This window comes from Melanostigma gelatinosum (genome assembly GCF_949748355.1).
Source record: "Melanostigma gelatinosum genome assembly, chromosome: 4".
NCBI classification, from domain to species: Eukaryota; Metazoa; Chordata; class Actinopteri; order Perciformes; family Zoarcidae; genus Melanostigma; species Melanostigma gelatinosum.
The window spans coordinates 11,649,383-11,661,809 of record NC_136637.1 but is presented as its reverse complement, the minus strand read 5'-3'; the positions used below and the strand labels follow the sequence as shown (position 1 = coordinate 11,661,809).

General features: G+C 40.1%; 1 protein-coding gene across 1 annotated transcript; it reads left to right on the top strand.

Moving 5' to 3' along the window:
* The first annotated feature begins 8,563 nt into the window (after positions 1–8,563).
* LOC306776733 (transcription factor JunD-like) lies at positions 8,564–10,579 on the top strand. The gene has a single exon (XM_079267542.1). It carries the CDS (start codon positions 8,714–8,716, stop codon positions 9,533–9,535), a length of 822 nt encoding a protein of 273 aa, XP_079123668.1. The 5' UTR covers positions 8,564–8,713; the 3' UTR covers positions 9,536–10,579.
* Positions 10,580–12,427: the final 1,848 nt, after the last annotated feature.

Sequence of the window (12,427 nt, the reverse complement as noted above, 5' to 3'; positions counted from 1 at the left end):
ATCTCTCCCCAACGCTGAGCATTTCTCTCTCCCTCTCCATTCATCTCACAGAAATTCTCTTCCTTCAAAGGCATCATTTTATCCCTTGAGTTGAGATGGTAGCTCTCGTAAAGGTTTTAAAAAATCTTTAATATTTGCGCTGTTTAATCTGTGATACTGTAATTATTATGAAAGGGAGATTACACACACGTATTCATCCTTTACATGGAGGTAACACAGTCACCAAAGGAGCAAAGATTCAGAGACAAATTCACAAAAGGACTGCGCAGCTTTTGCAGCCACTAAACCTGCACAAATAAGATTAAAAGAACCATTTAAGTCTCGAAGGACCCACAAACGGTGAAATGCAGCTGTAACTTTGCACCAAAGAAGCAAGAAGCAAATAGCTTCTTGGTGCTCCTGTGCAACCAACACAAAATGCTTTAAGTGCATTTATACTTTGCCACATAGATAACTGCTATCAGATGCACAAAAGGGCAAACTGCACTCAGCTGCAAAGCTCTCTGGGCGTGTTTGCACTGGAACTACCAAAACAACTTTCATGAAGCTGGAGCTTAGCTTGATCCCCTGCAATATCATATCATATCACACTTCACTTTACTCTCCCAATAACAGTTACATTGTGGTCTTGATGAGTAGTTTTCTGCAAAGACAGCTGTTAGAGGCAGATTCTATGACCGAACTAACGTTGAGAACTACTGGCTAGTGATCAGTTGTTGGTGCGTAGTTGTTTTGAATATAGTAAAACAAAGGCAGGTGGAATTGAACGCCAGGAAAACCCAGGCCCAAGCCACCATATCAAGCTTTTGTGAACAGAAATTGGAAATGAGCGGGTGGTGCTAGGAGATCATACATGGGGAGATTAAAATTCCCCAAAATGTCATTGTACTTATGAGGTTCCTATGGCTAGCTAGCTAGTGATAGCACCTGTGACAGACACCTGGCAGACACATTTGTTCCCTATTATCTGGAGCTTCTGAACAGGTGTCATGAGGACTTTCTGGCTCTCTGACCCTTTCTCCACGCCCAGCAGACTCGCCCCAGGCCATGGTCTCTCCTCTCACTTCCCAGACCTGGCATCCTCAAACCATCCACTAGATGCCCTCAGACTCTCTTGTCAGTCATGGCCTGCGGTCGAAAAGTCCAAAAATTACCCCCTAACGTCTATTCCTAGCCACTTTTCCTTGAGCTCTATGGAAAACATCATGGGGTCAAGGAAAGATGTGAAGGAGAATTCATAAGAAGTTAGGAAAAGACAATCGTGGAGCTTGGAGACAATGACGTAGGTCTGCCATGGCGAAACTACAACAAAGAAGGACTACAAAAAGCACAACTAAAATATGACCACATGAAATCTAATTTACGTATTTGTTACATGTTCGAAGTAAATAAATACATATAAAAGAAAAAGAAAAGATTGTCGCTGTCAATTCACATTCATCAACATGAATTCCTTTAGTTTATGACTGTATGAAAATAATTGTTAAACCTGTGTGAGATAAGCATATTGTTTGTTTTCACGGATGGCTGAATGGTGCATCACTTTAAATGTTGCAAGGAATTGTGGGGCAGCATTATCTTCTTTCCTTTGTAAAAGGAAAGATTAGTGTTTCCTATGCTAAAGGAGCTCAGAAAGAAAGCATTGAAGCACCTTTCCTTAGCATTTAAAGATTTCGAACAGCTCTTATGATGGCGGCCACTTAGATACGGTACTTCCAGGTCATTTTACTCAGTTAGGAACCTTCCGAAGCAAAAATGACTTTTTGAACGCATCCCTGGTCCCCTGACATACCCGACCACCTGTTCCCACTTTCCCTCATCAGTCCTGCAGTTTATAACTGCCCTTTTCCACACACTCCTTGTCAGTTTGTCAAAGTTGCCATGTGCCTTTTTTCCATGAGCTTTCTAGCGCGTTGAACCTGTTGTCTGTGACCTGAGACTTTGGATTCTTTAAATTGCTACCTGCCGGTTCCCCTGCCTTTGGATGGCTTCTGCCTTCTTTACCTGTCAGACCATATTTTCCTTAATTAAATAAATTAACTGATTCTGTCTGCCTGCTTTTGTCTGTCTTTGGGTTCTTTCCTGGTTGGTTCAGTCTATGGCTGTATTCAAAACTGTATACTATACAGTGTATAGTATACAGTTTGTACTGATTTAACCAAAATGTAGTATGCAATATGGAGTTGAGGTTTCACGGCCAGTTCCGCTCACAGACTAGCTACAGAGCAGCAGGCAGTGGCAAGAGAAGATGTTAGGGAAAGAGTAGACTCTGACAGGGAAGATAGATACTTATAGGACAGCATGACCCTTTTTAATATTAGTTTTAAACGGACTAAAACTACCACACTAATATTTGTAGGGATAGCATTTCACTGTTTTGTTGCTTTAACTAAAAAAAGCAGTTTGAGAAACTTTTGCTGAGTCATGTTTTACATTTACAGTCAATCTACAGTCTTTTTTTTGTCCAGTGCTTTAAAGGTTAAAGCCTGGCCTATAGCATGCTGCAAAATAACTGCATACTACTGACTAAGGCAGAATACAGTACCGACTGCATAGGTCAGTAGTATGTTGTATGAACGTAGTGTATTCACCCCTATGACATCAGGAAGCACAGACTGACCATCTCTAAGAAAAATATCAATAACTTGATTTTAAGTCTACAGAAAACTACATGTAACTTAAAATGTGTTGATATATATATATGTATATATATATAACATATCTTAATGGGTACAGAGCATGAAGATACAATCTTGTAAATCTTGACCTAGACAATTCACATGAACCTAGAGTAATAGTAGTCTGAGGATCAATCACTTTGGCACATTATATAGGCCTACAGCAGCAAACTAGGTGATCCCTTAAGCTTGTACCTCGTACCAAATCATGTGACTTGCATGTCTTTGGACTGTGGGAGGAAACCTCTGCATTCAGGGGAAACCCACACACACAGACAAAAAATGTGTCTCTTGCTGTTGGGTGTTAGCATCAACCACTAAGCCACCTTACCTCCCAGCAGCAGCAGAGTTTCTGTTCGGATGTGGCAGATCAACCTGTTGTCCTCCCAAATTCACTACAGAGAAATGTCTTTATGGTAACATTTAACATTAAAAACCAAACAATCAGCCTCAAAGGTGATATTAAAATGGCATGAGACACTAAAATCTTTCCACTAAATGTGATTTACATTTTTATGTTTCACAGTCAGGGTGGAAAATGGATGGAAACCTCCAATTGATGATGAAGCACATTTGTCAACACTTCTGTTTTTACTATCACACTCATTTTCTACTGGGAAATATTATTGATTGACTATTAGAGCTGCAGAATATGATTAAACACATAAATATTACATATCACAAAACAAATAAATATAGAAAATAAAAAGAAGTATGCTAGATAAGCAGGCTGTTAAAGCATTGTATACACTCTCAGTAACAAGCTTAAGTCAAAATACAGAATTGTAAGTCAGTAAGGAAGCGGATAAAGTGTGAAGACTTTAAATATGTGAATATGGGGCAACATTAGTGTGTGATGTTCCACTATGATGATCCAGTTTGTTCCATGTGTGACATGTTCTGGAAAAAAATATGAATGAAATCGGCTATCTCTGATGCTTTTGTCTGTTTCTCTACAACAGCTCATGTTTAACCATGAGGTGTAGGCCTAGTGAGGTTTTGTGGTTAAGTGTGTGAAACTGTCAGTGTGTGTTTGTGTGTGGGCACAAGTGTGTTTTAAACAAACCAATAGTACGCAGACACACTCTCTCTCTCTCTCTCTGTGGGTTGCTATGTGAACCATGAACGTGGAACTACTTAGAAACTACGTCATCAGGCCCAGTGGAGCAGGTTAGTAGGACAATTACATGTGTAGCCTACCTATACTTTTTATTTACGTTATTTACTGTTGAAGCGTGCTGAAAAAAAAAGTATCCCTCAGAAAATTGAATCCTGAAAATATGTTTAACCCCACCCTCCAAATGTAGGCCAATATATTGACCCACAGAACACTTTTGAGGTATTACACAATCTGATCTTTAATTTAATTTAAATGTAGCCATTCACGTTTGGTGACTGAATGTTAATTAAAGTGACAGTTGGGTCTTTCTTGAAAAAGAGTTTTTCAAATGTATTTTTTGATGCCTTGAGCGCCACAGGCCGAGTGCCATATAGTCCTGTTGCAGAGAAGGCAAACATCTCTATGGCCAATATCTCCGAAACTATGCAACTCACATCAAAACAACCTTAAGTAGCAATGCAGGTAAGAGAAAAAATATGTAATTTAGATTTTGGGGTAAACTGTCTCTTTAAGGCTGCTTTGTGTTTTCTGATGTTGTGACCAGCCACACTTGAAGGTTGGGTAGTAGCATGTTAAAGCCATTAAGGCTTTGTCTTGTTTTAAGAATACATACATCATCTTTATTATTATAAAGATGATATGTATATTTTAGTGCTGGGCAAGTTAACGCGTTATTATCGCGTTAACACATTCATTAATTAACGGTGACAATTATTTTGGGAGTGTCACAAGAAATTCATAGAAATTCAACACATGTTGCTCAATACAGCACAAAACGTTCTCAACCGATGCCAAGCATTCCTGACAGTGACAGCTCATCACTTTCTGTCTTGACTTGCAGCATTAACCAACAGTCACTGATGACAAATATTGCTGGAGGCCTGAATGTACTATACAGCTCATGTTGACCTGTGTTTGAAGAATTTAGAACATTTAGCTTGTCATATGACACACTATAAATCATGTAAAAGGCCAATGTTTACATCTGGAACTCTTTATCATGTCAGGAATCCTAAATGAATTGAGAGGGAACAGTTTCTTCTGTAGGACCATGCAGCACCATACAGGTATCTTTTAATATTTTAGCACATTGACTATTTAAAAATAAGAGTTGTTTTTTTCTTCTTCTCTTTTTTAATTTGCAGTATGTGCATGAGTGGAGTTTGGATGTTCTCCCTGTGTCAGCGTGGGTTCTCTCCGGCTTCCTCCCACAGTCTAAAGACATGCAGCGTAGGTTAATTTAGGACTCTAAATTGCCCGTAGGTGTGGATGTGAGCGTGAATGGTTGTCTGTCTGTCTCTATTTCTAATTTCTATGTCAGCCCTGCGATAGTCTTTGAATCTGTTCAGGTGTAGCCCGCCTTCGCCCAATGTCAGCTGGGATCGGCTCCAGTTATTGTCTGCCAGTTTGAAAATGAAAGACCAGGTTACATGTAATGCCCTTTTTAATTTTGGTAGTAACATATTTTAGAGTATACGCATTCTCACCAATGAAATCAAAATTGGATTTTTACATGTTGAAGTTGATTTTTTCATATATCATGCACACTCAAAAGAAACACATTTTTCTCTCTCTGAAATTCTTCACTGTGTTGTCAACTAATTAACTATTGATTCGTCTTTGCTGTCTTTGATTCAAGTAAAAAGATGTTGTTGGCTTACATAACAAAGGTCCATGACCGAAAAACATTGCATATCTAATAAAGTCAGTGCTGACAGTGTGGAGGAATTCAACTCTTTCTCTTGCAACTCTACGATAACCTTTGAAGTGATACTCTGTTTTTAGGTATCAAACTCTCACTTTCCATACGTTTGAAAAGTAGCTGTAACAGTGTTTCGTTTTATTCTTCATGAACAACAGCAGCTCATTACATTCGGTTTGTGATCAACCGTGATTTTTTATGGTTAAAAATAAATTTTCATGATTTAACCAAAGTAAGGCTAGATACACTGCTTCCGTGCCTTGATTTTACTCATTGATAACAAGACAGACGATAACATTTTAATTAATTGAGAGGAAATAATTTGATCTGGCATTAACAACATGTAATACTACATCACAACACAATAACAAATCACTTGGAAATTCAGTGGCCAGAAACACAATATGTGTCGTGTTTAACTCTTTGTAAATGTATTTTCCTCACATTGTGTGCTGGTGATTAAAGGGAAAGGGAAATGACAGTGTGTGTGTGTGTGTGTGTGTGTGTGTGTGTGTGTGTGTGTGTGTGAGTGTGTGTGTGTGTGTGTGTGTGTGTGTGTGTGTGTGTGTGTGTGTGTGTGAGTTTGTCTGTTACATGCTTTTCCAGCTACCGCCTGCCCTTTTCTTTCCTTGACTGCAGGCTCAGCACCCCCACTCTCTCTACACTGATACTCAGCTTTTAGACAAAAATATCTCTCCTCTGTTGGTTTACCCCCCCCCCCCCCTCCATTTCCGCTACAATGTTCAGAGCTCTGACATCACAGGGTCCACCATGTGATCCACCCACACAAAGCTTTGCAGCGATGGGGCCTACCTGTGACGCACATACCTCCTCTGTGTAACCCTTTACGAGCTGACAGAACACTGTTTGGTAATGAAGGCAACTATTTGGTCCCATCTCTGTTTTTTTCAGAAAAAAACTAAAGAAAATGTAAAGGGAGGGAACCAAACAGACATGGCATATTAAAGGAACTATTCAATTCATTTACTGGGACTTGAAGTGTGTTTGTACACAATACAGTGAATAAAAGTATGGTATGTTTATATGGAGTGAGAAATCTGTGTATTAGTGGATAGTCTGGATAACTATGACCAAATGTATCAACCTTGGACAAACAGAGCTTCCACTATGAGAAGTGTTCACCATGGAAGAAATCCACTGAAAACAAACAGTGGTAATATTATTGAACCTCTTGGGACATTACATTTTAAAAAGGGAAATTATAGAAAATCACAACGCACAAATGGAAACTGAAATGATCATGTGACTTTTTCGTAGGATGGATGTGTTGTGTGAGACCGGAGAAAGTGTTGAAATCAGAGGAGTTTCAGATTCAACTTCTCTAAATTATGTTGTGCAGAAATACAACAGATGTGTTGGCTGAGGGAATAAAACAGAAGTAAGCCTTTTCTAGCGAGACATCAACATCTGTTCATGTCTTGTGCAAGCTGATATTTCCATTATGCAGTTAGGCAATTAGCCTAACTGCAATTTCAAAATAAATAAATAATGAAAACATTCAATTCAATTCAATTCATTTTTGTATAGCCCAAAATCACAAATTACAAATTTGCCTCAGAGGGCTTTACAATATGTACACATTTGACATCCTCTTGACATGAATCCCAATGCTAAACATTTCAGACTTTATTATATTAGTTTGACAATATTTTACAGTTTATTTCTCCTCTAACAGGTACCAAAGATCATCAACTGAGAAAATGAATGACTCATGCAGTTAAAAGAAATCTTAACACAAGGTCCATTGTTATTTTTTCACAGACCTTTCAAGCACGTCTCATGCTCTTGCTCAGCAGATGCTCAGTTTTTGTGGAGAAATAACTGAGCATGATTGAATCCTGAGTTAAACATCACAATGTGTCGTTTGTCAGTGACTTTAACACATTGAGAGTCATAGAACACTTCATAACAGTTGTTTTTTAAGGTAAAAATAAAAGGTTGTCAGATTTTGTTACCGCCATGTCAAATGATGTGTTTTGGGGGAAACACAAAAACAATCTCTCAGCTTGTGGTTAAAAGGAGAATCAAGCTTAATTTCAATGGAAAACAATAACGTGCAACATAGGAAAAACCCAAGGACTGTGAAAAGTTGTTGAATGGTCATTCATGGACTTCCTGAAAAACAACACCATGGATTCCATAACCCACTGTTTGTTTTAAAGCCCCTACACACTACATACCCACAGGTGTTTTCACTTATGTTGCCTTTGACTGTTTGACCATACAGACTCATTGATTGAGGTCTCCTTCACTCCCTTTGCTCTGTTGGACCTCGAAGGCAGGGACAGCTTACACCTTAATGACCATCGACCAACTTCAGCCTGAGCAGAGGTCTATATGATAATATAGTGACTCTATAATTTTACTGACTATTTTGCATTTCTGAAGTTACAACTACAAATGCAGATAATATCCCCTCAAATGGATGCTCCTAAAATAATCAGGCGTGACTATAACAATAAGGTGAAAAGTTCCTTTTTTGGATTCACCAAAATGCAATTGTACCTCTCTGTAATAAAAAGACTCTGTAATGGAATCCAAAGAGGTCTGTTGTGATGTTTTTCGTTGTTTTTTTAAGTGTGGGAGCTGCAGTCTTTGATAACCTAACACTCATAAATATATATATACACACACACTCGTATACTGTATATAGGGTCTATATACAAATGAACAAATAAATTAATAGAAACTCCAGTCGTAGAAATCTAAAACCTGTAACTTATGAATGGACATAGTGTAATGTCCAACCATCATATTTTCATAAAGCTAATAACAGTGATTTATCAGGAGTAATGCAGTAGTGTATACCACACATTAATATACCTATATGGGCACTGTCTCCTGTTTGTCCGTACCAGAATGCAGAGAAGAGTGAGACTGCTCTACGTCTCCTCCTCTCTTCTCGGTTTGTCCCATTATTTAAATAAAAAGTCTGGCGAACGTAATTTCTGCCCCAATGCGCGCGCGCTGATGTGACATAATGGAACGTGCCAGCCTAGAAAAAGCTCGAGGCGGTGCGCGCAGGCGTGCAGTTCACTCAGATCCTGCTCGAGAAGAGAGGACCGATAACGGGCTCAGTAAAGTATCAGATATTCTAATTAAACAGGTCATTTTTTCCACTGCTGTTTTTCCCTGTGACGTTATGGGTAAGGCGCCGTTGTGAGCGACATATTGGTTTTATTCACGGAAATAATGATGAAGAAGGATATTAACTTGAGCCTGGCGGACGACGCAAACCTCAAGCCGCATCTCTGCGACGCCGAGAGCATCCTCAGCTCCCCGGACCTGGGGCTGCTCAAACTGGCCTCCCCGGAGCTGGAGAGGCTGATCACCCAGTCCAACGGGATGGTCACAACGACACCGACAAGCCCCCGGTTCCTCTACCCGAAGGCGGTGACGGACGAGCAGGAGTTTGCGGAGGGCTTCGTGAAGGCGTTGGAGGATTTACACAAGCAGAATCAGCTGAACGGAGCCGGGCAGACGAACGGCAGCCTGGAGCTGTGCGTCAATATCGCCCCGGTCTCCGTACAGCCGGATCTACCGGTGTACACCAACTTGAACAGCTACGGTAGCGGGACACTGGAAACCACTGTCAACTACTCCACGGACACGGTCCCCTTCCCGCCGCCTCTGTCGCATCATTTAGGGGCAGCCCCGGCGCAGCCAGAGCTGTCTCGGGTCCAACCGCTGAAGGAGGAGCCGCAGACGGTCCCCGACGTTCAGAGCTTCGGGGAGAGCCCTCCGCTGTCTCCCATCGACATTGACTGCCACGACAGCGTGAAAGCCGAGAGAAAGAGGCTCAGGAACCGGATCGCAGCTTCCAAGTGTCGGATGCGCAAACTGGAGCGGATCTCCAGGCTGGAGGACAAGGTCAAATCGCTGAAAAGCCACAACACCGACCTGGCCTCGACGGCTGGCCTGCTGAGGGATCAAGTGGCCCAGCTGAAACAGAAAGTCCTCACCCACGTGAACAGCGGCTGTCAGGTGCTGCCACACGAGGTCCAAGTGCACTAGTCGGAGAAGCAGACCTGAAGTTGGGGCTGCTGACCAGCATATAAGCTTCATGGACTTTGTTGATGTTGGGCTTTTCTGTATTTAGCGGAGCCCAGATGTGCGCTGTTCCCAGTGGAGTGGATGCACGCCAGGCCAGGCCTAATTGTACATGAATTGAGCGAGTGTTCAAATGATTTTGAGCATCGGCAAAAGACAAAAAATACCTGGAAGAGCAAAATTGAAGACAATAGAGTGATGATATGATCGACCAGACATATTATGTCGACATTTTAATTTGTGAAGCAATTTCCAGGATCCACATTGCTCCACAGGCGCCTCCAATCAAAGTTAATCATGGAATTTTAAAAATAATTGCTAATTGATTCATTGCATTTATGACGAAATGAAGAGCGTTTTCCTTTCACTATGTCTGATGAAATCCTGTTCTACCTCGTCCACATGTGTACTGGTGAACAAGGCAGCATTGAACTGCAGTGTTGTGTTCAATGGGATTTGGGGCTTTCCTGATGAGAGAAATGCTCAACTTTATGGACAGAAAGCACGTAATTCTATTTATTTCCATGTAAAAACGTTTACAGACTAGCTGTGTCTCAAACCATGGGCCAAACATATTTACAATATTTCTACATGCACATTAATATAATACCTATTTATGACACAGATATACTTAATATATGAGGAGGTGACTGTAAGAGGACATGCACATACACCCACATTTGATATGTAAAAGATAGTCTACATATAGTCCATTTACCATTTATTTCTATGGGGAACAATTTGCATGTTGTTTACATACTCGAATGTTGCACAGCTGGGTGTCAAAGGGTGCAATTATTCAGTGTTTATAATCTTTACTCTTTACAAACACATGTATTTATCTTTTTTTTACTCTACTGTGTCAATGTGTCAATATGTCAATGTGTTCTTGTTTTAATGTGAATAGTTGTAACCTTTTAGTTGCACTGACTATTGCTGTCACCTCTAGCCTACAGCTGTTTGGATTTCTGCCACTGTGTTCTGAAATAAATGCTGCTCGGCAATAAACACCGTGTCCTACATGTTGGCGAAACTCTGCATGCATGTTGGTAAAATCATAAGTCTAAGTCAGTATGTGCAACATACTGACTTAAGTTGATAGTAAAGGCCTTCAGGTCCAAGGCTGTCAAATACAGACATACTGTAACCATTAATTTTAAGATTATGTTGAGTTTCATAAAGGTATTCAACTACTGGATTGACTGAAGAATCAGTTTTGTATTTCATTGCACGTTATTCTTGAGAATAACATGGAAATCCTTCTTATATGTTACAGTTAGGGGTGGAACATTACGCGTATTCGTATTGAACCTTTCGGTACGAGGCTCACAGTTCGGTACTCTTTTCTTTTTTTTAAAACCTTTATTTAACCAGGTAGTCCCCCAGGTAGTCCCATTGAGATTAAAAATCTCTTTTGCAAGATGTAAGTAACAATACAAGATGTAAGCAAGATGTAAGTAACAATACAAGATGTAACAATACTATAACATTCAGGAGCAGTTTTTGTTTTTTATGCTTGTGTTGCTAAGAAGACACCCCAGAAGATGAGTCACTCAGGTATAGTTCCATCATTGTTCAAAGTCAAAGAATAACTTTATGATGTTGGTTGTAATGAATACATATATTTTAAAATAAAGTACATTTCTCTGGCATTTATAGTTTTCTACTGTACCGAAACGTACCGAACCGTGAATTGTGTGAACCGTTACACCCCTAGTTACAGTATATTAAATGAAACAATAATAAATGATATTGTGGGTTATATGGCAGTGCCCACACAAGACAGACACTATAATTGACAACTTAAAGTCAGTACAATACATTTTTCCTGGATCAACTTAAATTATCTTGATTAGAAGTTGATTTATAGTTGCTCCTCTGATGGAGAATGAATTAGAGAAGTCAGTGTTGTATAATAACCAGGATTTAGGAAGTGTGTGTGTGTGTGTGTGTGTGTGTGTGTGTGTGTGTGTGTGTGTGTGTGTGTGTGTGTGTGTGTGTGTGTGTGTGTGTGTGTGTGTGTGTGTGTGTGTGTGTGTGTGTAGAAATCAACATCACATCGTCACCCTGGTGTCTTTCTCCCTCTGCTGGTTAAATGTGAAATTGCAAATGATGTTGACCGCACGAATGGGTTAAATGACATCTTGGTGATGTTTGTGATATCCTGAAGAACCTTGAATAGCTCCAGGATGTCAACGGCAACATTAGGATCACTTACTTACACTTACTTACACTTACTTGAGTACATTTCTGTCTGCATTTTCCCTTCAAGCATCAACTGTGACGGGTTGCTTCTTGCTGCACAATATCCTTCTGCATCTTCTGCCAACAGAGAGTGAAACAGTGACATCTTGAGGCTCTATTGGGACAAGAAGCATCCAAACATTTGCCATCAACAGGAGAATGTTACTGCTAAACCTAGATGACTCGAAACCAAAGTAATTTGATTACTTCGAATAAATCTGGATCTCCACTTTACTGTTTTGGGTTAAACAACATTCATGCGGATTTCAGTTAGTTTGCATCGATATCGACATCGCCTCATTTTGAGATTTTAACTTCATTCGAACGAGCAGGTAACAGTATCTCACCCGTAAAGGAACAAAATCTTTCGAGAATCAACTGCTTGTTAGTAACTTTTTATTGTTTTACCACAAAGTACAGATAAAAACATCCACAGCATATTCTCTGACCTTAATGGCCCAAACCGAGGAGCGTGTGAAGAGGCAGTGACACGAGGCCAAATAAAGTACATGTTCCTGCGTGCTGGTAGAAGATCTAAAGTCGGCAACTTCTACCAAGCTTGATGGCATTTCTCTTTTTGTGTCGATACTGTAGTGTGTATTGCTTTTGTAA

Bases quoted from the DNA above. Each gene is read 5' to 3' on its own strand.
- LOC306776733 (XM_079267542.1), top strand. From the start codon at position 8,714: ATGATGAAGAAGGATATTAACTTGAGCCTGGCGGACGACGCAAACCTC.